Consider the following 25883-nt stretch of genomic DNA (forward strand, 5'->3'; position numbering starts at 1 on the left):
GTCAATTGACATGTTTCCAGTTACAGGACATGTATTTCAGTTTTTACTTGGAAAAGCTCACACACAAACACTGCATGCTTTGACAAATGCAGCGTCCCTTTCTTTTACCAACCGATCAACAAAACCTCATCAAGAGCCTTAAATTAGTAGGCTATGAATAGGAACCTCCATTACCCATGATGCTATTAATGACTTCTGTCTCTTCTTGGATGAGGCCCAGAGAAGGACTGCCCTTTTCCTGTAGGTGTACATCTTGCGGCAGAGGGGACATGCAGGGAGTCATGTCTGGAGGGAGAGAGGATGACAACTGAACTCAAGTCTGTTGATCAACCGCTATAAAATAAAAAAACTACCATATATACTGTATCTGTGTAACATTTCATTGGATTTTAATACTTCATATATCACATTAGTATAATTTTGTTCCTGAACAGACCAGCAATAACTGGTAGAAGTCTTACCAGCAGGGGTGTTGTTAGGGACACTCTCCAACTCTTGGACAATGTTGATGTCCAAAAGCTCGAAGGACAGAAGATCCTGAGGGATCAGCAACAACAGAGAACTAATTAAAGCCCCCCTCCAGTGTATTTTGATATTTTCCTGACAAGTGTGATGAGCCAAACTGTGTGCAAAATATTTGTAATAATTTTGTGTTGAAAGTCAATACATTTAAGCTGGGATAATAACGTGCGATTATAATTAAAAGTCATCCTCCAACAAGAGTTACACAAGCAGCAAAGCTCCTTTACAAGGCATCGTGTAGTGTGTGAGCCATCGAGCAACAGGGGGAGAGAGAGTTTCTGGTGACTGTGTTCAGATGTTCCGGTGTTAGCAACTGGAGCAGAGGGTATAGTTTAGCAGAGGAGTTGTCTAGTGGCAGTAAATGGACAGTACAGGTTACAGTTTGATCATGAAGAAACTCTGCAGCTTGTGGCTTCTATATCTTTGTGTTGTGTCTTGTGTCTTATGTTTTGTCCCTTTTTGTGTCTCTTTAGTGTTCTCCTCTGTACTCTTTCCTCTATGTTCTCCCCTCTGTCTCTTCCTTTTCCTCCTTGCATGTTTGTCTCCCTCTGTCTGTCAGTATTGTTTCCTTCATGCTTTCTCCTGTATCTTTCCCTCATTATCTCACCTGTCCTTCTCCCTCCTCTCTCACCACCTGTTCCTCGTTCCCTCATCATGTTTTTGGATTTTGATTTCTGGTGTTTCCTATGTTTGATTTAACTTTGCTGTTGATTTGTACTTTGCCTTTTTTATTTGTACGTTGTTCTCCTGATTTATTTGCTACTTTGTTTTTTGGTCCCTGGATTTTGTTTCACTCGTGTTCGTTTTTTTATTTTTTATTTTTGGAAGATTCAGCTTTGGGTTTAAATAAAGCTCACTTTTTGTTCCTCCTTATTCTGCCTCCTGTTCTGATCAGCATTTGGGTCTACCTTTAGTTTGTCCCCTTTAAACCCGTGATACAGCTCCTCATTACTGCACACGTCATGTACACACAAGGACAGTTACTGTATATAGTATATTTATCTTTGTTCTAATAGTTTTTATTATATTTTTATTCAAATTATTATTTAATTTGTTCCAATATCTCATTATTGTCTCTATTATTTTTGAGACTAACTCTTGTGCTGCTACTTATTTCCCTCTGTACTGCTGTGTTACCTGCCATTTCTCCCAAGGTGGATCTATACAGGAATATCTTATCATATCTTGAGTGACAGCAAGGGCTATCTTTTAATAGCTGCTAATATTAATGCTGCTGCTCCATGCTAGTGTTGATGCTCTCGCTAATCTATGTTAGTGATGTTGATCTTGCTAGAATGGCAGTCTGGTTGGGATTGCCACATAGCCTGTCTAAACAGTGCTTGACAGAACCTCAGATTTTGGCTAGAAAAGCTCAGGTATCAGATCGGTACAGGCCAATATCAGTTTAGGAACAGGTTGGATTGGTGCATCCCTTGAAATAAACCTTTGTTGCAGCCTCAGTGCAAAGTACAGCAGTGTAATGATTGGAGATGATTACCTGTGCAGTGAGCAGGTCAACAGAGGGGATGAAGTACTCCTCTTGGTCCACTGACATTAATGGTTGCTCCCTAGAAGGTGCACAGACTTTTCCATCCTTTCCAGCCACTGGGTTCTTACCCTGCAGATTCAGTATTCAGAGTATTCGGCAAAAAACTGTGAACATCCATCCATCAATTAATTTATCTAATTTTCCTGTGTCTACATCCGTCTATTCACTCTACCTGCGGTGTGACACAGGGTGACACAAGTATCCCATCAGCCATCATAGGTGCTGGGGCCAGGGGATCGACCACGACACTGCACCAGACTCTAGGTCCAAACTGCTCTCCAGTGTGGGCCAGACGCCAGTGGGAGGTGTAGGAGCCCTCCACAGTGGGAGCACACAGTGCTACACTCACTATGCCCACCTGGACAAACAGAAGGAATCATCAATATTTCAAAGAAGTAGCAATCAGAACTTTCCATAAACACATCATCTGCTGTACAGGTTGGTGAGTTTTTCAAGAATTCAGTATTTGAGCAGCAGCAGTGACAGACTGTCGTTCAGAAGCTAATCCAGTAATGCTAGCGCAAGGCACGCACTCTCAGCAGTAAGCAGTGATTTCCAGACTGGGTAGCCTTTTTGGACTGAGGTACACTCTCAGTGGCTATTTTACACGCGTTTGCATGATTGTGGTATTGTGTATTGAGTTGTTTATTCATGTATTTATTCGACTAAAAAAGCTAGGAGAGCTTGTTGAATGTAGCAAGCTAACTGTTCACAAATACAGTATCTCCCAGAGATATCTGAATGTAACTATGGGGCTGGCAATGCAACCGGCCCATAGTTCAATTTAGATAAACCTAACCCAAACTTAGTGAATATAAAATGAAAACAGTACTTGATGCAGTAGCTCCAAACATATTTATCAAGCATGATAAACACCAACATTCACAATCCCAGAATGTTTTTTGGTACAACAGATTCCCTTTAAGATCCCACACCTAAATACAGTATTGAGCTTCCAAGATCCAAATGTGAAGAGTTTGCTGGCTACTTCAGAGAGAAAATAATCTCTCTATAAAAGAAAGGAATCTGTGTGCGTGTGTGTGTCAGTGTATGTGTGCCTCAAATATCTCTGCAGATCAGGATCAGACTGACCTGAGGTTTTCAACATGGCTGCCTCGTGGTTTGAGGGTGTGCGTCGCATTTGTTTGAACTACAATGATACCGTTAATAAATTTCATCAATGCTTTAAAAATTCTGCTAGCGTTGTTAACCATAGTCACATGCGCACCAGAGCCAATCACTGCACACCACTGCAGAGCTGACCCCCACGACACCCCTTAAGAAACAAGCGGATTTATACCTGCAGCGGTGCAAGCTGGACCAGGATTTTGCCGGTGGTTCGGTCCCGTTCTGTGCATCTAAACTGACTGTTGTGGATTAATGAGACTAAACGAGTGTGGACCAAGTCTGTTCCGGTCTGAGGAGATCTGGATACGCGAGGACAACAAAGTGGAATCTGTGGATGTTCGTGAGTAGCTAGCTGCTAGCCCACCCCCATGCCCCACCTCCTGAGTTGATGGATGTGTCGGCACGTCCAAAATCATATTAGCAGTAAATGATGTACGCCACGCTTTTTCACAAATATTTCCATCACGTTTGCTTTGTGTCTGGTGCAGGAAGAAATGGTAAAAATGGACTTTTGTCATGAAAGTGTCTGCAAGGGGCAAGTGTTTACAAGCAATAAAACATGTTCCTATTGGTGGAAAAAGGCACCACACCAACCAATCACAAAATGATGGCAAACCACATGATCTGGTTGCTGAGGAACAGGGGAAGTTGTGGGACTGATGGGGCGGAAGAGTGACAGCAGCAGTGACGGTAATAGAGACAGCGAGTTTTGAGAGTTGAGAGATTTGTGACATACAGCGTATTTGGAGTGTATAGTTAGTGTGTTATGTAGTGTTGGGTGTGGTGTGTTTAGTGTGTTGTGGCGTCATTTTTTTGTTTTGTGAGTCAAAACATTGAGGAGACTGCTGAATGTAGAGCAGGCAGTGCAGCTGGAAGGAGCTGAGGGGGCCCAGAGCCTGAGGCATCGCCTACATTTAAATGTAAATAGTTACATATAACTTTGTAAATTTCAAACACCTGTGCACAAATTTAGCAAACAACAATTTATATTTGCATGATAAGTAATAAAAATGGTTTGTTAAACATATTGGTTTTCACAGTAAAAAATCTAACTTTTTCCTACTCTGATTTTATGTTTTTTTGTGAATTTAGGTCCATTGTATTAATATAGTATGTCAAATTGAAAACATAGCTGTACAGTCACATGTGAGGTTGTGCTGAAAGTAATGACACCAAACAAGGCAAGGTAAATAGTTTTTAAGGTGAAATATAATGTTAAAATCAAATGTAGTCAAAAACGGCCAATTATACCGTGGAATGTCACAACAAACCTAAATATCCCTGAAGTCTCACCTTCAAACACAGCCTCATTTGGCAATTATGAAAAAGCTACTTAACCTCCCACTTTTCTATAGGAATACTGACTTCCTACGGGCAATGCACTAGTGCTTTTAATTTATGAACCAGGAAGGCCACTCAGATCCTCTGGCTCTTCTCCTTTAGCTGCTCCACATCTACTTAATCTGGCTTTTATGTAGTGTCTTATAATTATTACAGTTTCTTATCATTTTTAATAAGGTTTTAATGTTTACACTTAGTTTTTGTTTTTATCATAGTCCTATATTTAACATCTTTTTGTAATCGGTGTGCATTAGTGCTTTTTTTCCCAATAACTTGTACAGCACCTTGGATTGCATTTTTCATTGTTTGAAAGGTGTTAAATAAATACTGTTTGCGTGATTGATTTCACTACAGTTTTGATGTCTATATCTATAGAATATGTCACAGATGTGAAAAGAATACACACAACAGGCTCTTTCAATGGGGTAAAGGATAATCACAGTAATTATCAAAGGCAAACGTGAACCATGTGAACAAATACGGCAGGCAGGACCTGCAGCAGCTTAGCAATGCAGCCATCAAGCACTATACAAGCGCCGAATGTGGCCAGCTTGTTAGTAATATACAGTTTATGATCAAGTGCAAAGTATCTATTAATAACATATTTGGTTATCCCGTCAGTGAGTAATGTTCTCCTGCTTTGTGTGCTTAGTGAATGTGATTCTGAAACCATACATGTTTAATACCCTTAGTGTCGGTGTCGAATGCACAACAAACCTCTTTCTCCATTACAATACCTCAATATATGTTGGGTAGATAAGCTCTATAACATATGCAGTAATTGAGTGCTTGCACATTGGAATTGTTTGTGCTTTGACGGCTGTCTAACTAGCATACAAGTTTGGGGTGCTTTTTCCAAAAAAAAGTGAAAATGAAAACTTCCTTAATGTTAGCATCTCACCTGTCCAGGCTGGAGGAAGGGAACAGACACCTCTCTCCAACGGTCCCCAGATCCCACCGCCAAATTTCCCCACATGAACTTCAGCTGGGCAGGCAAGGCAAAATATCACGCACACTTAACAGTGGTAGTTTATTCAAGTTTAAAAAGTTTAAAAAATAATTCTAATAGTAATGTATAAACTCATGCAAAAGTAATCCCACTCATACATCACTTTTGACTCACTAGAAGTGTGTTGTGATGCTTAACATTCTGCCTGCTGCCTGTTTTGTCTTTCAAGGACACTTTAGCCCATCAGCCGTGTACATATGTTCATATGTATATATATATATATGAAAGCCGGAACTATAACCAGGGGCAGCTGCAGCGGGGACAAATGCCTCTGCATATGGGGACACCCGCTCTACCAACTGAGCTATGCGGCGCCCCAGCAGAAAGAAATTCCAATGTCAATTGATTTCAGGACTACAGCTATTGGCCAGATTTGGACTTTGAATCTAATAAAACATATTTATGGTGTCCAGAAGATGATATACATATTTAGATATATTTCGTGCTATGCATACAAAAGGTTTAAAATCTAATTGCCACAAGACATCTCATAATCCATCTGACACGACGCTCAAAAGAGTTGACTGGGAAACAGTTTTTTACCTTAGTATCAGCGCTCCAGCTTATTGTTCCAGTGTTTCTCATCTTCCAGTATTTGATAAACTTGGTCCCAGGACGTAGTCTGGTTCCATCAGGAAGATTTTCGTCCAGAAATGCAGCCGTCATGGCTGGAACAACCAGGGGACAGGGGCGCTTAGGACGCCTGGGCAAGAAATACAAAAAAATAGAATGGAAATTCTTATTCTTTCAAAAATATGTTTTTAGAAAGTGCTGATATAATTCAGTATTCATTGTTCCATCAGTGATGGCAGGCAGACCTTTACTTGCTTGGAAGTTAGCCTGGGGTCCTTTGTGACCTTGCTGACGATTATAGGTCTTGCTCTTGGAGTGATCTTTGTTGGCCGACCACTCCTGGGGAGGGTAGCAATGGTCTTGAATTTCTTCCGTTTGTACACAATCTGTCTGACTGTGGATTAGTGGAGTCCAAACTCTTTAGAGATGGTTTTGTAACCTTTTCTGGCCTGATGAGCATCAACAACTATTTTTCTGAGGTCCTCAGGAATCTCCTTTGTCTTTTCATGTACTTGATGACTTATAGAAAATATAGAAAATTCTAAAGGGTTCACAAACTGTCAAGTGTGTGTGTGTGTATATATACATACATACATATATACATATATACATATATACATACATACATACATACATACATACATACACATATATATACATATATACACATATATACATAAATACATATATACTAGGAGAAAATGACCTATTTTCTCCTAGTGTATGCTATGACCTTTCAATTCTGGACTATGTGTTTTTCCAGTAACTTACTCTGGGCTGTTGTGCTGCGTGGCACGGGGCTGCAGAAGGACGGGGGAGGAACTTCCATCTCTGTGGGAGGAGCTCCACTGTATGCCCCGCCTCTCCATCCTTAGCTGTTTCCGGATTTCTTTGACCTCTGCCTTCAGAAGACGCTTCTCTGCTTTCAGTCGCTGCTTCTCTGCCTTCCGGAAGCTGCGATCGCCTCGCCTGTAGAACCTGAAAAGGAATAAATCAAAAATGGTAAATAGAATATAATATCATGGAGACAGGCATGCCGACCATGAAAATGTACACAAACAGACAAGAGGGTTTGAGCCAGGGTGTGCCATTCGGTGAAAGATGGCAAGAGTAAAACGCCACTATGTAGCAGACTAGTATTAAAAAGAGTCTGTTGGTCGGTAAACATGCTAGCTGCCTGCTCATGTCAATTTCCAGTTGGAAAGTTTTGTGAATTTCTCTGTGTGACCACAGAACATCTTTTCATATCAATTAAGTAATCAATGAAGCTGCTATCCTTTGTATGTAATTATGCACATTGCCTCTCTTCATGGGGAGAGCCACTTATAGATTCTCCCTCAGAAGCATTGCTACAGGAAATGTTAATGATATTCTCAAATGAAATCTAATCAGTTTTATTTTTGTAGATCAAAGTCACAATCCCTCATTGGGATTTACAATCTCTACTGTGAATGACATCCTCTGTCCTTTGAATCTCGATTTGAGTAAGGAAAAACTTGCCATGATGAGGCAAAGAAAAACCTTTTCTCTCCATTTCTTCATCATTTCACCCACTGTTCCCTGTCCTCATAAATCAGAATGATTTTTTTCATAACCTGGCCTGCCTGATCTATGTATCACTATCACACAGATCGATACAGTTGTCTGCAGTACAGGGGCCCCACAGAGAACAGTTCATCCTGTACACTGCAGATTTCTCCCACCAATTACCCCACAGCCATCTACAAAAGTTCTCTGATGACTGCTGTCGTCAGCCTCATCAGGGACGGGGACGACAGAGCCTACAGAGAACTTATTAAGGACTTGCCAGCAGATCCACCTCCAGCTCAATGCCAGGAAGACCAAAGAATGGAGAAGAAGTGGATTAGAGTGGTGGATTTCCACTGGCACAGACAACACTGCAGGTGAACATCCAGTGAACCGACACTGAGATGGTGAAAACCTACAAGTTCCTGGGAGTTCACCTGAACAGTAAACTGGACTGGAGTGATCATACTGCAGCAACATACAAGAAAAGTCAGAGCAGACTAAGGAAGCTTGTGTTCTTTGGAGTTCAGAGGGCACTCCTGACAACTTTCTATGACTCTGTTGGTGAAGGAGTCACTATCACAGCACTGGGCACCTCCTTCAGTGATAGACTGATACACCCCAAGTGTGTGAAGGAGAGGTATTGCAGGTCCAAGTGTGTGAAGGAGAGGTATAACCCATTATATATATTATTATATTATATTATATATATATATATATATATATATATATATATATATATATATATATATATAGATATATATATATATATATATATATATATATAATCACCTTTATTCATATGTCATCTTGTAATGTATGATATGGAGGAAAAAAACCTATAAATGTGATGTAAATAGGATGTTTGTCTGAATTCATGTGTCCAGTAGGTGGCGCTACAGCTATGACACAGTATTGATGCATGGAGGTATTCAGGACGACATCGTATACATCTGTGATGAATCTGGTGTATATGGGAAATTGTATGTTGACGTTATAAGGTCATGATGCTTCATGGTGAAGCATGAAAATGGACCACACCATGACACCCACCCACCATGTTTGACATAGGCAAAATCTTTTGATAACTTTTCAAGTTCAAGGTTTGAGGATGATACTCAGTGAATTGGAAGTCTGTGCTGTTCAAGTTTGTGCAAGGCATGGAAATGGATCAAAATGAGTATGAAATGGGAACTTTGAATCAAAATGGCCAACTTCCTGTTGGAGTGACAATTTGGTACTCCAATGTTTTTTGTGAATCTGGTCATGATACATATGCATACCAAATGTCATTCATGCATATGCATGTAGGAGGCAGGGCTTGGATAATATTCCAGATTAAAGAGTCCCCTGGTAAAAGCTTCATCATCTATCATCAGTATGGCACTGGCAATAATTGTAAGTATCTTGTTAATCTGACCTACAGATGTGGAGATATAAAATACTTCAATTCAAAGAGTGCCACCTAGTGGTAATCGGCCAAAATTTAGCACAGAGCCGTAAGCCAAGTTTGGTGAGTTTTGGGGTATGTTCAGTCAGTTGAAAATGCCATCATGTGGGACAAAAAAGTGGTCACTACTACAAAAACAATAGGGACCTTGCAGGTTCCCTGCTCGGGCCCTAATAATTAATACAGTTATAAAGTAATTCTGTCCTACCTGCTGTGGTCTGGGGCAGGTGATCCGTGCTCTGGGATTGACAGGGGAGTTCTGGCTCTCACCAGGTTGTGACTGGGATCATGAGAGAAGCTGCAGGGCTCACACAGAGTGCAGGAGGTGCACACACTGAGCAGAAACAGGGAGAAAGGTAAAGAAGATTGAGAGAGGATTGAGAGACAGAGTGATGAAATATGAATGGGAGAGAGAGAGACAGATCAGAGAAAGGGTAATTCCAACTAAAGAACTGAAACCACGATGTAGAACAGGCAGCAAATATTTAAAATCCTTCAGAGTCTACAACACTGTCTAATGACAGAGCCTGAGGACTTTTTGTTGCTGTGCAATAACATGTTTCTATGAGGCCATGACTACAGTTTCGAGTAATGATGTCCAGGTAAACAGATAATGACTCTCATTGTTAAGTTTCCGATAAAAGGAAAAGGAACATTTCTGTGCTGTGTCAACACTGGTCTTTCACCCTAGTCCCCTTTCTGCTCCCCCTTTAATTCTCTCAAATGATAGATTTCAGTTTCTCAACATGCCTTTTAGGTCCTCTGACTCCACCACAGCAGAAAATGATAATAAAACATGGAATACTGGAAATGATGACATTGTGCAAAATTCTGCATAATTATGACAGTTAAGTGAAGTAAGTTATTAGAAATCTGATTATCTGCAGAATGGTGAATCAAAATGTCAAAATCAAACCTTTAAATGGGTAAATACCCCACTCTAGAGGTAAAGTGCAAAGAATATCAGCTCTGTGTTGAATAAAATTCCTATACTTCGTCCCATAATGCCATTTCAAATGGAAATCTTCATCACAGCTATAGTCTCCTGGCATGTTGGGCACATGGGTGCTGATTGGAGGGAGAATGAATGCAAATGTTTCAGCCCATTCTTCCTCGATTGCCGATTGTCACTGTCTGCTTTTCTTTTAGCCAGCAAAATGTAAATATGCGAATTGCTCCAAAAACGAAAGAGAAAGTTAAAAGTTCCGCTTGCAGCATTGAGTGACCCAGCTGTCTGTGTATGGTTGGCATGGAAACAGGTCCCGGTATACACGTACCGACCCAAAACACATGGTGAAGGAATGATAATTTGAGGGCCACAAATAGGCAGCCGGTGCTCCTATTGAGGACCGCTGCTTTATACGCATAAAAGTTTTTAATCATAGTTAAGATTAAAAAGTTCTTTATCATCAATTGAGATTATTTTGCATATATCTGAAAAGCGGACTAAAATATGAGTTATATATGGATGGAAACGACTGACGGTAGCCGTCCAAAAAGAATGGTTAAGTAGATATCAAAGACCATCATCAGTGAAAACAGTGTTTGTGTTATAGAAGAGAAGCTGACCGCAGCGGAGTAATGCGTTTGCACTGGAACAATATATCTAATTCAAAGTGACTTTCAATTAGCTGTCAGTGGCAGATAACACATACCTGCACTGGTAACCTCCTCCAGTGGTCTGCCCCCTGCAGGAGGAGCAGGGAGGTGTGGAGGAGGATGGAGCTCCAGGCAGAGTGGAGGACGAAACCTCAGGGACCTGCTGAACCTCTGCTCCTCCTACTGCTGCTTCCCCTCTACCTCCTCCTGCTGCTACTCCTGCTGCTCCTCCCAGAGGCTTGTGGATGCAGCACTGTCCAGAGAACTCCCGGCAGATCTTTTCCACCGCCTCACGAACCACCTGGTCCTTAAACTGGAAGGATGAAAAATGGGGAGAGAGAGGTGGGAGGATGAATTGGGGTGATTTGATAAAGTGTTTTAGTGCTCCTGTTACATCTGTATGGTGCTTACACATCAGTCCAGGTGTAACCAAGGTTAAAAGTCTCAATTAAAAAACAGTAAAATGCATGCTAAAATCCAAGACATCTGTAGTAAAAAAGAGATAAATTCATATTAAAAAATCAGTTCATGAAATACAATATTAGGAATTAATGTTCAAGATCAAAAACAGATAAAAAATAATGAACAGTGATAAAAGAAATAAGAATTTTTTTTCAAAAGACATGGGTGGGAGACGAGCTGTCAGCCAATCAGGAAGAAGCCCGGTCTGTTGACCCTCTCGGCGGAGAGTTCACTTCCTCTTCCTCTCCTCGCTTCCTCTTGCTGCTAGGAGGATAAGAAGAGCAACCCCTGCTTCTATATGTTCTTACCTAGTCAAGAAAACAAAATAAAAGCTGATAAAGCTGATTAAAAACTCACTGAGAGAATTCATGTGGAGCCCTGGACATGTGAGAGTGCAGTGCACTTCTATCTGTGCACATTAAGGCATATTTGAATTACCTGTGAATGTTTGATATCTACGTTGTTTTGCATTCCAATTGCTATGTGAATATTTTGATATTATTATATTGAAGAAGTTATTTTAATAACTTAGTCTCTGATACTTGGAGAATATTGCTTATGTTACTGATGTTGTGATATCATATTTATTTGCACTGGTTACTCAATTATATGGAGTTTGATAAGAATTTAACATGACTTATATTCTATAGTTCATGATTAAAAGCTAAAAGAATGTTCTGACCTTACTCACTGTATGTCGGCTTTTTTGTTAGACCTCTTTGAACCTTTGACCTACCTGGATGTTGGAGCCTGGATCGAGACGTTGATGGCGAGCTACAGCCTGGAGCTGAACTAGAGATACGGGACCTGCAGAGGATTGAGAGCCCCGATTTCGGCACTTCATTACACATGCACACACCACCAACTGTGCGGTGGGAGTGACTCTTTCATAGTGTACATTTTCATGTGTTTTACTTATCCTTCCTATCCTTGCAACATTGTTGTTTCTCAAAGATGTTATACTTTCTGAAAATATATGGTTCAATCAGTAAAACTGTAGATAGATGACCCAACTACAGAGTTTCATACAATCCTGATAGTAAAGAATAACCACAGCACTGCTGTACAAGCATTAGAACCCCTTTTGCCTTATACTCACCAGTTGCCAGACAGTCCTGATGTCACATACCATGTTCGAGTCCTGGCAAGCATCTACACACAAAAGGTAGGCAGCAACATCACACAAACTTACCTTAACAAGCATAAAGGAATTACCAAGCTCAGTGGAAAAGACTTCGAGGAGATGATAAAGGAGATAATGTACCAAATAGAGGAATCTATCAAGAGTGCTGGATCCAGTGAGCATGCTACTTCTACCCAACACCTACGGGTAGTTAAGCAGGCTGCAGAGCCCAGCCAGCATGACATTCCATCACAATGGCTGGTTGACGATCCCCCTCCTATCGAGCTTGGCCTCTCGAATGTTAATCAGAAAACAACTGCTTCCTCCTTTAACTCAAAGACACCCAAAACTCTGAGCCCCAGTCAACTCAACCCACCTGAGGAGATAAGGATAGTGGTGGAGCACATTATGAGGAGTGAAGACAAACCCTTGCACACTCATCCTACTCTGAGATTGAAAGCTTTCTCTGGGAAGATCACAGTTTTGCAGGGGCTTTTGGGACAATGTCCTGCATGCTGATCTCCATATAGAACACAAAAACAGTACCCCCTATCATTTGCTGAACTCTTAATGCTTTTATGCACTGAAGAGTATAGGCAAGAAGCCAAGGCCATGAGAATGAAACAAAACAGAGAGCTGTGTCCCACATGCAAACTGTGTGTAACTGTGGTGAGACCCAAGCTGAGTCTGATGTTAGAGGCATAAATGAGCTAAGGAAACAAGTTGCAGACTTGAAAAGTAAGCTAACATTCCTCATGAAAAACAAGAAGACTATGTCTCCCAAAGAAGAAACTTCAAAAATGGCAAACACACAAAAACCTGATCATGCAACAGCAGAAACTAATTTACCTTCTCATAAGGGTGCAACTTCAGGGACAGACAAGAACTGATATTAGTCAATCATGTCCCACTGAAACCAAGCAACATGCTATGCTAAAACAGTATTACACAAGAAGTCACGGTCCCTCAGTCCATCTATCAGCAACACTTTTCTAAACATGAAATCAAACCACTGTTTGACTTATTTAGTTCAAGGAGCCAATGGGCAGGGTGTACCTTTCCTGGGATACATTGAGCTGAGTGTCACGTTCCCAACAGAGTTCTTGGGAGTGGAAATCAAGGTGCCGACACTCGCCTTGGTGGTTCACGCTTCTGACTCACTCATGCTTATAGATACTGTACCAACACACTTGACATACTATATGAGATGTATTGTGAAACTGCTCCTGACGCACAGCAACCAGCAGCACATGGCTACAAGGCAGTACTCAAAGTCCTTGAGCTCAGACAGCAACAGAGTAAACTTGGTAACCTTGGATTGGTGAAGATGCAGAGCAAAGGCCCCCAGTTGGTCCCCGCTGGCCAAACCCTGGTCTTGGAAGGTTGTGTTGCAGTCAGTGGGTTCACTACTAAGAAATCGGTAGTTCTGGAACACCCCTCCTCATCTTCATAGACAGGTCTGCTAGTGAAAACCTTCCTTGTTGATTTGCCCACTAAACAGCCATACAGGATCCCGGTAGTTCTTACCAATGAGTCAGACTACGACGTTATTGTCCCCCAAAGATGTATTGTTGGTGAGGTCAATGCCTTTCAGAGAGTTCTTTCACAAGACTATAGGGTTCTTACCTCAAAATCAGACTCTCTCCGAAGTCAGACAACACATGCAACTTCAGTGATTCTCCGGTTCCTGCTGAATAGAAAGAGCATATCAGACGGAAACTCAACAGCATGCCAGAAGTTTTCGCACAGAATGATCTTGACTTCGGCAGAACTGATCGGGTTAAGCACCAAAACAAGCTCTTAGACGAGACCCAGTTCAAGCACAGAGCTCGCCCCATACATCCCCATGACTTGGAGGCTGTCCGTAAGCATTTACAAGAACTGCTTCAAGCCGGAGTGATCAGAGAATCTGAGTCTCCATTCTCATCGCCTATAGTGGTAGTGAGGAAGAAGAACAGAGAGGTCCATCTCTGTATTGATAATAGTAAACTCAATCTCCAGACTGTGAAAGATGCTTATACACTTCCAAGGGGTGTTCTCCACACTCACTGGGTCAAAGTGGTATTCAGTACTCGACCTAAAATCCGGTTATTATCAGATCGAGGTTGAGGAAGCGGACAAACCCAAAACCGCCTTCGTCGGTCCCATGGGGTTTTTTGGAATTTAACCGAATGCCTCAAGGAGTCACAAATGCTCCAAGTAAGTTCCAGCATTTGATGGGTATGGGCCATATGAATTTGACAGAGGTTCTTGTATTTCTTGATGACATCATAGTCTTTTCAAAGACATTGGAACAGCATTAGATGAGGCCGATGAAAGTCCTGAACCGTCTGACTGTCTCCCTGAAGAAACGCAAGTTCTTTCAAACGTCTGTCAAATATTTGGGGCATGTGGTATCACAGGACGGAGTGGGGAATAATCCAGGGAAAAGTGGAACCCCTGAAAATGTGGCCCAGACCCCAAGACCTGAAACAACTAAGGTCTTTCCTCAGGTTTTCAGGCTATTACAGACGATTTTTAAAGCACTATTCCACCATGGTCAAACCCTTCACTGACTTGATATCTGGTTATCCCCCAATGCACAAGAACGCCACAAGACACAAACTTACCACAATCCAAAGAGGCCCTTCGTGATTGCTGGACTGACAGGTGTGAGCTAGCATTCAACACCATCATTGAAAAGCTCACCATGGCTCCTGTTCTTGGGTTCACTGATCTCTTTGAATCTTTGACCTACCTGAATGTTGGAGCCTAGATCGAGACATTGATGGCGAGCTACAGCCCAGAGGACAACTGGAGATACGGAACCTGCAGAGAATTGAGAGCCTGGATTTTGGCACTTCATTACACACACACACACACACACCACCAGCTGTGTGATAGGACTGACTCTTTCCACTTCCTCATTGGACTGAACAGCACTAAAACTGGAACTGTTTGGACGTGACTGAAAACAAGGGGGAATATTTGAACCATAAAACACAGCTGTGAGTTTCTTTTCCATTTTTTACTTACCCGTATAAGAACTGTATCATAGTGTACATTTTCATGTGTTTTACTTATCCCTCCCATCCTTGTATTAAAGGGGAAGCACTGTTGTTTCTCAAAGAAAGTACTACTGTGTCTGAGTCATTACTGGTGTATTGTTTGGTTAATCCTGTGCTCTGTAGTCAAATGTAGATCTTCTGACCCTACTGGCCTTAAGGAATTATTACATCCTGTAATCTATTACTGTTCTTCACTTCTAAGGGGTTATACGTCTCAGCCAGTCCCTCCATCAAAACATCCCAACTTGCACTCAAAGACATTTGTCACCTCTATCAGGTTATCCCTACCTTCTCCATGTAAGAAGTGAACCAGGCTGGAGGAGTCTTGTCTTCTTCTTTGGTCCCCTTCACTTCTTTCATGATCACCTGATCAACAGAGAGAGAGAAAATATTAAGTAAAACATACATCTCAGCACCTGTATTACATTATTTTCAATGTAAATGACCATACAGGCGTGCATTATAATTTCACAAGCAACCAGCTCATTCACACTGGCAGAAATAAAATTACTGTTGATGCGACTCTTATCATCTTTCAAACTGCTCTGATGGATTTAATCACATAAACCTGCTGCGCACCAACCTGCTTTCCACTGATTCAGATTCAAATATCCATGCAAATTCTGGATTAATTCTTAATTTTGTCAATTTATTTTTAAATGCACATCCATAAGATCATAAAATAAGTCAAAACTCGCCCCAAAACCAAAACTCAGTATTCTTCCTCTAACATGTAGTGCTATTTATCCATCAATACTGTCTTGATGTCAGTTGTTGAGATGTCTGCCTTTCCTCTAATAAAATGGACTACATGCCACTTGTGGTGCTAAAAGCGCCAAATTAATAAACTCCTGATCAAAATTGTAAGACCAGTTGAAAAATTGCAAGAATTTACATTTGGCACTGTTGGATCTTAAAAAGGTTCTAAGTAGAGTTTCAAAATGAAAAAAGAAGTGACACAAAAACAAATTGAGTATGTAATGTATTGAAAACAACAATTAAACTGAAATAGGCTGTTCATCAGCTGATCTGTGGTGAGCTGTGGTGAAGACGGCTTCACGGAGGGCATCCACTGTCTGGAACTGATGTCGATTTTTGTAAACTTCCCTTGCAATCCATCCCCAAATGTTCTCAATTGGATTTAGATCAGGGGAACACGCAGGATGGTCCAAAAGTGTGATGTTATTCCTCTGGAAGAAGTCCTTTGTCAGGTGGGCATTGTGAACTGCAGCATTGTCCTGTTGAAAAACCCATTCATTACAACACAGATGAGGGCCCTCAGTCATGAGGGATGCCCTCTGCAACATCTCCACATAGACAGCCCCCGTCTGACACCCCTGTACAACCTGAGGCTCCATTGTTCCACTGAAAGAAAAAGCACAGCAGATCGTGATGGCGCCCCCTCCACTGTGCCACGCAGAAAACATCTCAAGTGGGAACTCCTTGTCATGCCAGTAACGTTGGAAGCCATCAGGACCATCAAGGTTAAATTTTTTTCTCATCAGAGAATAAAACTTTCTTCCACCTTTCAATGTCCCATGTTTGGTGCTCTCTTGCAAAATCCAGATGGGCAATTTTGTGGCGCTGAAGGAGACAAGGCCTTTGACGAGGATCGTCCCGTGTCTTGAAGGACAGCCAATAGGATCCTCCGGCTCAGCGCTGGGGAAATTTTTTCGGGTCTACCACTTCACTTTTTTGTTCCATAACCCTCAGGATCTTTCAAGAAATTCAAAATGACTGTCTTACTGCATTCAACGTTAGCAGCGATGGCATGCTGTGAGAGGCCTTGCTGATGCAGCTCAACAATCTGACCACGTTCAACGAGAGAAAGCTTTTTGGCTTTTGCCATCAGGAGATCATGACAGTGTGAATGCCTGACAGAAAATGACATTGAATCCACATTTTTGTGCAGATTTTGTCTTTTAAAGGCTGTGGTCTTAAACTTTTGATCAACTGATGAACAGCCTATTTCAGTTTAATTGTTGTTTTCAATGAATTGCTTACTCATTTTTTCTTGTTTTTGCATTTTGAAACTCTACTTAGAACCTTTTTAAGATCCAACAGTGCAAAATGTAAATTCTTGCAATTCTCAAAATTGTGATCAGGAGTGTATTTGAAAAATTCAATGGCATTGTCTGTAAAAATCATGACCTGGTTATTCAAGTCAATCAAAAGACCTTGTTGTGAGCAGTTTATGTAGGATCTACTCTGTCCACATTATCATTATACTGTATCTAATCATGGTGGAAAGGCTAGCTAACTGAGCTAACTAGGCTAGCTAATGTTACAGGCCAAGGAGAGTGACATTAATGTTTATATTCCCCACTGTCATGAGGAAAAGCCTTTGGTCCATGAATAGATTAAGTTTCTTTCTGTAAGGATCATCTTGAGGAACCTAGCCATGATTTCTGAAAAGAGACATTGCTTTTTTATGTATTGTTTTGGTGCTCTAAGAGCTACAGAGTTATATCTATTTCCTTTAAATTCAAGAGAGGGCAGACATCTCTATTTATGATTCTGGCATAATATTTTTGCATACATAACCTTTCTATAACCCTGATTCACACGTGAAACATAAATAAAACAGAATGTGATCATTTGCCAACCCATATTGACATATACTCAATTGAAAACAGTACAAAGACAATATAATTCATGTTTAACCTCATCAGCTCATTGATTTTTGTAAATATAAACTTACTCTGAAATTGATGCAGCAATCTGTCTGTACAGGGCAATAACAGACTGTGAAAGTTGTGGAATTCTCCATGAACACCTGCTTGGTACTTTCCACAGGTAAACAGGTTCATTGGTAACGGGTATGACAATCATGATTTGGCATGAAAGGGGCGTCCTTGAGAGGCTCAGTCTTACACTTGTCAATGATGAAGTGAGGTTTAACATTTTGTCAAGCATATGATTGTATACAGGAGATTACTACATGGGCTCAGGAATTCTTTGGAAACTGCTATCAGTACAGTTTGGTTGTAATGTGCATGCATGAAAGCTGCAGGCTGCCTGTTATGTTGCTCCAGCCTTTGAGTTCGCTTTTTTAAACTTTCTTAACTTTTATTCTCTTTTTGTTCATTCTTGTTTCTTCAAATGTAACTCTGTGAACTCCTGCCATCTCTACCGTGGTTATTTTTAGAGAGTTTTCGTGCATTTCGTGCCGCTTCCACCAGGACACGCTGTTTTTGTTTACTCCGGAGAACTGATTGCGCTAATGCTGGCCGGCATTGTGGCCAGACCAGCTGATATACCACCTGAACTCTGGAGAAAACCACACCTGGGATGCAGACGATAGAAGCAACGTTGGGGGATGAGAGGAGGGTCAAGACGGAATGGGCTTATGGAGAGGAGAAGATTTAAGCCGTGTCTCCCCTCTGTTGTTATGGGAAATGTGCGGTCTCTTAGCAACAAAATAGATGAGCTAACGGCACTAATGCGGAGCCACATGGAGTACCGGGAGTGCAGTCTGATGTGTTTCACTAAGACATGGCTGCACAGGGACATTATGGACCAGAACGTCGCCGTGGATGGTTTCCACACTGTCCGGGCCGACCAGGATTGTACCGAGAGCGGTAAGTGGGAAGGCGGGGGGGCTTCCTGGTGTAATCCTGGTCACATCACAATTAAAGAAAAGCTCTGTAGCCTGGATGTTGAACTGCTGGTCTTTGGACTCCATCCATACCACCTGCCTAGAGAGATCCTGTATGTCACCATCGTTGTCCTGTACATCGCTCCCTCTGCAAACCCAACATCTGCCTGCAGCACCATACATACCACCATCTCCAAACTTCAAACTTAACACCCCAGTGCCCTCATCATCATGTCGAGAAACTTAAACCACATCACCATGGATACAGTTCTGCTGACTTTCAAACAATACATGAGCTGTCCTACCAGAGAGGAGAGGACCCTGGACCTTCTGTATGCTAACATTAAGGATGCATACATCTCCTCTTCTCTCCCCCCTCTGGGCAGGTCAGATCACAACCTGGTTCACCTCAAACCCTGCTATGTGCCTCTGCAGAAGAGGAAGCCTACGACCACAAGGACTGTGAGGAGGTGGTCGGAGGAGGCTCACGAGGCACTGCAGGGCTGCTTAGAAGTAACTGACTGGCCTGCACTCTGTGAGCCCCACAGGGAGGACATTGATGGGCTCACAGAGTGCACCACGGACTACATTAACTTCTGTGTGGACTGAAATGTCCCTGCTCCGACTGTAACCTGTTACACAAAAAAATCTTGGATCACTAAAGACATTAAGGCCATCCTGAATGAGAAGAAGAGGATGTTCAGAGAGGTGATGAGCTGAGGAGAGTGCAGGGGATACTCAAACTTAAAATCAGGGAGGCTAAAGACAATTACAGGAGAACGCTGGAGAATAAACTCAAGCGAAACAACATGAGGGATGTGTGGAGTGGCATGAGAGCCATCACTGGGTTCCAGAGGACTGGTAGCATGGGGTTGGAGGGACGTGTGTACTGGGCCAGTGAACTGATGCTGTGTGATAGGTTTGATACTGTGGCCCCTCTCTCACAAGACTCACCTCAACTACCACTTTACCTCCCCCTACTCTTCCACCTTACAGACCTCTTGTCTGCCTCCCACCACCTCAATTGACACCCACCTACTCCACCCCTCCCCCCTGCTCTGCATCATGTCCTCCACAACCTGAGGACCTCACCCCTCTCCCAACTGTCAACTCTAAAGTGTTCATTATGTCTGACCTGGTAAGAAGACAGCTGACGAGACTCCACTCCGGCAAAGTTGCAGGCCCCGACGATGTTCTTCCCAGGGTGCTTAAAGCCTGTGCCCCCCAGTGGCCCTGACGAACCACATCACAAAGACCCTGGAGAGGCTTCTCCTGGAGCAGCTAAGGCCTATGGTCAGGCCCTTCACTGATCCACTACAGTTCGCCTACCAGCCCCGCCTGGGAGTTGAGGATGGCATCATCTACCTGCTGAACAGAGTCTACACTCATCTGGACAAGCCGGCGAGCACTGTGAGAGTCATGTTCTTTGACTTCTCCAGTGCTTTCAACACCATCCGTCCAGCTCTACTGGGTGAGAAGATTGCTGCGATACAGGTTGAGGCCCCCATCGTGTCCTGGATTGCTGATTACCTGATGGGCAGACCACAGTAAGTACGCCTACAGAACCGTGTATCTGACAGGGTGGTCAGCAACACTGGGGCTCCAGTCCCGTTGGACTGGACTAGAAACACTGAGGCTGTCTACAAAAAGGGCCAAAGCCGATTCTTTTTCCTAAGAGTCCTTTAACATCTGCCGGACGATGCTGAGGATGTTCTGTGAGTCTGTTGTGGCCAGGGCGATCTTCTTCGCTGTCACATGCTGGAGCAATGGGCTGAAGGTTGCAGATAACAACAGACTAAACAAACTGATCAGGAGGGCCATTGATGTCGTGGGGGAGGAGCTGGACACTCTAACAACCGTGGCAGAGAGGAGGATGCAGTCCAGGCTTCAGTCCAACTTGGATAATGTCACACACACTCTCTATGACACACTGGCCCAGCAAATGAGCACATTCAGTGGAAGACTCCTCTCACCCAGATGTACCACGGAGCACCACAGGAAATCATTCCTGCCTGTGATCATTCATTCATGGTCAATGTCTATAATGCCTCCCTAAGAGAGTCAGACACCCCCCATTTTGTAACCTGATTGAAAGGGATATTCCGGTGTTTGTTTATCAATTCCAACAAATCCAGCAACGATATCAAATGTTTGACGCCTCGAAATATGTGTTGGGACCCTATTTGTAATGTTGCTGAATCTTGGTGCTGTTCTGAGCATTATTTGTGGCTTTTTGATGGCGGTTTATACTTGAACCCATTTACTGCAATGTACTGTTGTCGTGCGGTCGTTTCTGAGGATCCTAAAACTACATTAGCTAGCAGCCCGCAAACTTTATCTCTTGAGGGGGGTTCCTACTCGGTGTCACGGTGTGTTAGAACATGGATAAAAGTTATATATGCTGCTTGTATAATACATGTTGTTTTTGTATCTGGAGTCTGTAACAAAAATAATTTCCTCCTGGGGTTATTAAGGTATTTCTGATTCTAATTCTGAAATGGTTGCATTCTGTTTTACACAGGGTCCAAACTTTTTTGGAATCAGGGTTGTCAAAATTGTAACTGTCAGAAAACTCCAGCTCCAACCAATACTGAAGCCCCTGGTTCTCACTAAGAACCTACCTGGTAAAATAGGATACATTACATTACTCACTCAGGAGAACAGAAATATAGAAATGTGCATGTATGAAGTCTCTGCCAGTTGTTGAGTCACTAAATACCAATACTCATGGTGTCACTCTGAGAGAGAACAAACCAGGAACCAAGAAGAACAAGTCCTCTCTTCTTACAAGCCTCTTGTAAGCATATCATTTATTTTATAAGCTGATGACACAGTCATTTACTGCTTTGCACCTACTCCTGCTAAGGCTTTTGCCTCCCTCCAGCAGGCATTAACCCTAATTGGAACTCAGTCTAAATGCAGATAAAACAAAAAATCTGTTCTTTGACATATCATAAACAGCAAGACCTGTATTACAAAAGAAAATTCTGTGATGGAATGGTCAACAAACTGAGTTAGTATATAATTTTAAACACCTGAAGTTTTTTTAAATTGATGACTACTTAACTTTCAGGTCACATAGCCAGCATATAACACATTTGTGCCTGTTACTGATTTTGGAGACGTGTTGTATATAAATGGTTCTGTGCATTGTCTTCACATGCTGGTAATATGTATCACAGACCTCTGAGATTCATACAAACTGCAGGTCTTTTACTCATCATTGTGTTATCAAAAGTGAAATGATCCACTTCAGGTACACCCTATTGTAGTCACCGGTATGTTTTCATTTACAAAGCCTTTCTTGCGGTATGTGCAGATCTGTTCTTCAGTGGTGTGATTTAACAGTTCCTGTTGCTTTTTCCAATTTTCTTGCAATCACACTGTTCTCCAATTGATCGTTATGCCTTAATCTTACTTAATTTGGACTTTAAATGCACAATTTGTTATTTTTGCTTTTTAGAATATGAACTGCAGTGTGCTGTAGTCTTACCATGCCCTGTTCTGGCACCGCGGCTTGGACTTTGCGGCTGACTACCTGGGCCAAAGCTGGGCAGTGCTGTGGGGGTCTGAAGCCCCTCTTGGGTTCTGTTCCACTGGCCTTAGCGGTGAGGACCCTCACAGGCTGTCCCCGAGTCTCATACACGTTCATGTGCAGTCTGTTCCCCTGCCTTGCTGCACTCTGGGAAACAAATGAAGTGGTTGGCCTCATCTGCTGTCATTTTTGGATAAACACCTCAACCAAACTGTTTTTCTTCTCATAACAACAAAAATAACTTGTGTGAATGGTGTTTTTCTGAATCAATGCAGGATTAGGCCATAGGCGTGGTGCTTCTGTAGTGTAACGGGACAATGAAATTCATATAAATTTCATGCAGTGCCCACAGAACGAATCATCAATCAAAGCCAAAAAAACAAATGGAAGAAGGCTGTCATATTGAAATTTTAGTTTTGTTGAATGTTTCACAAAGTCAGCTCATGGACGAAGAAGCATATAAGGAAACAGTCCACCTTGAAATTACCTGGCAGCTGCTGGTAGCCTTTGAAGGGTGTAGTGAATTATTTTCCAATTTGTGGCTTGCTAACATTAACTTGTAGAGATGAAAAAAAGGCAAACATCTGTCAGACACCATCAGCAGAGTGACTACTATTTGTAAATTAATAGTCACTTTGCTGACAGCTTCTTTATCAGTGATTAACATTACAAAGTCAGCCTCGTAAATTTGGCCAGTTTGTGCTGCATCCACAATCAACAGATCACCATAATCACCATTGTGTCAGCACAACTCAAAAATGGTTGTTTCTGCACTGATTTTAACCAGAGAGTGAAAAAATGAATTATTCTATAGCTTAAAAAAGCTAAATGTCCTTCCTTTTTTCCCCATTAGTATACACAGTACAGGAAAAGTGAATAGTAACTTAATATCAAGTCAGCGTACCTTCAATGCCTCCTCATACTCCCCTGGAATAAAAGCAGGGACATTAATTATCAACCTAACATTAATTTTCAGCTCACTCTAAATCTTAGAATATTCTGGTTTTGTTCAACATACCATGCATTATGACTGTTTATGGTTACTTACCTTGGCTGTTAATGGACACCTGGAGGAAGAAAAGTGAAGACGTTTTTATGCTTATTCATGTTTATCTATCATGACACCTCCTGGTTTTGTAGGCTACATAATATCTAGCATACAGTAAGCTGAAAGTGTAGAGCGTGGAACAAGTGGGAATTTAGCGGGTTTACAGAGAGATGCCTCTGAGTTGCATTAAGAGAAATACAGGATCCAGCATTTTTTGCTCAGTTATTGCAACTTCTTTTGCACCAATTCTTATTTTCATCAATGTCATGCAAGTCCACCAACTTTAAGGAAGTCCATATTAGATGACAGGGTACCCCCCGTAGGGGTGGCCAACTGTCTAACCAACTTAATTTTAGCTATACTGATATGTTTGATAATTTCATTCCATCAAACAGGCTGCCACCTTCCACCCAAGCAAAACAAATAATTGAACTTGACTAAGGGAAGTCATTCAACACATCATCCTCTGAACTCTGGGAAACAGTTGTGGCCTGTGAAAACTTAAGATTTTGATCACAAAACGCATACAATGTGTAAATCAATAGTTTTGTTTTTCTTTGACAGGTGACAAGAGAGACAAAATCCTCTGAGGTGTCCACAATCAGGAAGTAATTTCTCACTAGGCTCTATCTCTTACTTACACTGTATTACCACAATAGCCAAAAATCTATTTAAGCTCTAACACTACAGTGGGAAATTACTTAAGCCATTACATGTATCTGCATCTGCTCGGGGCTCCATCAAAACATCGAACAAATCAACAGTTTACAAGCTTTTTAAGATTCTTGATGATGAATCGCTTTATTCAAATTTTGAATTTAGGTCAAGAGTTTGTTTTTCAGGTGATTACATCATTAACGTTAACAGGACACATTCAAAGCTTAATTTAAAAAAAAAAACCTCAATAGAACCGTCAAATATAAAAAAAAAAAAAAGAAGAGGAAGAAGAAGAAGAAGAAGAAGAAGAAGAAGAAGAAGAAGAAGAAGAAGAAGAAGAAGAAGAAGGGAAAAAAAGAAATTAGGTGATTTTGCCCAGTCTGTCTGTCAAGTATGAAAACAGCCAAAGCCAGAGTGAAAGAGTCTCACCTCCTCGTTCTCCTCATCAAAATATGTCAGCTGCAGACTGCAAAGGCCAAATGATCGCTTCACCTGTAGACCAAACACACAGACATACAGATCTGATGAGGAAAGGGGATGACGGGTCAGCTCTCCTATTTGGAATTAAGACATACAATGTCAGACCTTACAGTCATTTTGATTGAGATTAACTCAGTGACTGAGATGGGTGAATCTTTGTGTGTGTATGTGTGTGTGTGTTCGTGGGGGGATTCGGTGATAGATGCTACAGGACACATTTAGCACAGTCTGTATGTATGAAAAGGTGAAGGAAGCTGTGTGTAGGGAGTAGGCTCAATTCACACTCCTACTGGCTCCTTAATGGCTGAGAACTGAATGTTTTATCCAGATGACATTCTTCCCACTGTTTGTCTTCATTATGCTGCGATTATGAACCGGGAGATGTTGCATGTATCATTGAGCAATGCGTGTCAGATGAAAAATCGATAATGCTAAACCTGTACACCAAGCCCACTTGTATCTCTCTCACTGGTAGAACAACAACTCAAAGTAAAGTCTGGCATCTGTGACTCAGCAGCACTCAAATAAACAAATAAGACAAATAAACTCACCCAGGCTGCTATGACCAAGACCATAAATCCAAAGGCAGAAGGCTGGGAGACCCTAATTCACCTTTATGGCACTGGCTGTTTACACTGCCAAGGATTCAAGAGCAGGTCTTCTGGTCTTTTGCCCTCACAATTATCAGTTGCCCCAGGTTCATTTTAGCACTTTGGTACACTATTAGCCCCATTAAAATGCAGGAAATTTAAAAAAAAACAAAAAACAAAAAAACAAACCTAACTAGTAAATGATATGTCTCTCTGGGGAAAAAAAAGGTGAGCTTTGCTCAGGAGGTGAGACCAAATGCAAATTGTGCAACAAGTATAACTACAACAAACATGTCTTCCATCTAATATGGGGATACAACACACAGCCAAAGGAAGGAAGATGAAAGAACACAAAATAAGATTGAAAATAGTCTCAAAAATGGCACTCAGTAGAGGGAATATCTTCTTCAAATCAGTCTCCTTTAATTCAGTCAAGTCAACCCAATATTAGACTCGATAGCCTTGTATCATTCTAAGTCTTAAACCACCCATAACTTCTTAACCACCATTTAAACTCAGCAGATCTAGGATCAGCATCAAGTCAAGTATAAGTCAACAATGAACACAGTTATGGGTTTCCCACTGCCTTCTTCCAGCCTCAGTAGTGCCTGACATAAGTCAGTCCTGTGTAACTGTGTAATAGTA

The 25883-nt window shown here is 41.7% G+C and overlaps 1 protein-coding gene across 2 annotated transcripts in view; it reads right to left on the reverse strand.

The window, feature by feature from the left end:
* The window catches only part of nbr1b (NBR1 autophagy cargo receptor b), a 49526-nt gene that overhangs the window by 12175 nt on the left and 11468 nt on the right, over positions 1 to 25883 (reverse strand). Inside the window, exons 2-15 of one of the 2 annotated variants that reach the window (XM_037090460.1) lie at positions 24598 to 24660; positions 23512 to 23530; positions 23368 to 23390; positions 22422 to 22610; positions 15619 to 15696; positions 10755 to 11011; positions 9308 to 9433; positions 6894 to 7100; positions 6093 to 6252; positions 5442 to 5525; positions 2244 to 2429; positions 2021 to 2140; positions 462 to 537; positions 175 to 285 (exon numbers count right to left, since the gene is read on the reverse strand). In XM_037090460.1, coding sequence (XP_036946355.1) covers positions 175 to 285; positions 462 to 537; positions 2021 to 2140; positions 2244 to 2429; positions 5442 to 5525; positions 6093 to 6252; positions 6894 to 7100; positions 9308 to 9433; positions 10755 to 11011; positions 15619 to 15696; positions 22422 to 22610; positions 23368 to 23390; positions 23512 to 23530; positions 24598 to 24660 — 1699 coding nt within the window. Of the gene's footprint in view, positions 1 to 174; positions 286 to 461; positions 538 to 2020; positions 2141 to 2243; positions 2430 to 5441; positions 5526 to 6092; positions 6253 to 6893; positions 7101 to 9307; positions 9434 to 10754; positions 11012 to 11896; positions 15013 to 15618; positions 15697 to 22421; positions 22611 to 23367; positions 23391 to 23511; positions 23531 to 24597; positions 24661 to 25883 lie in introns of those variants that run through there. The other variant, XM_037090461.1, reaches the window with a different exon arrangement.

Source organism: Acanthopagrus latus, chromosome 24 (assembly GCF_904848185.1).
Source record: "Acanthopagrus latus isolate v.2019 chromosome 24, fAcaLat1.1, whole genome shotgun sequence".
Taxonomy (NCBI): domain Eukaryota; kingdom Metazoa; phylum Chordata; class Actinopteri; order Spariformes; family Sparidae; genus Acanthopagrus; species Acanthopagrus latus.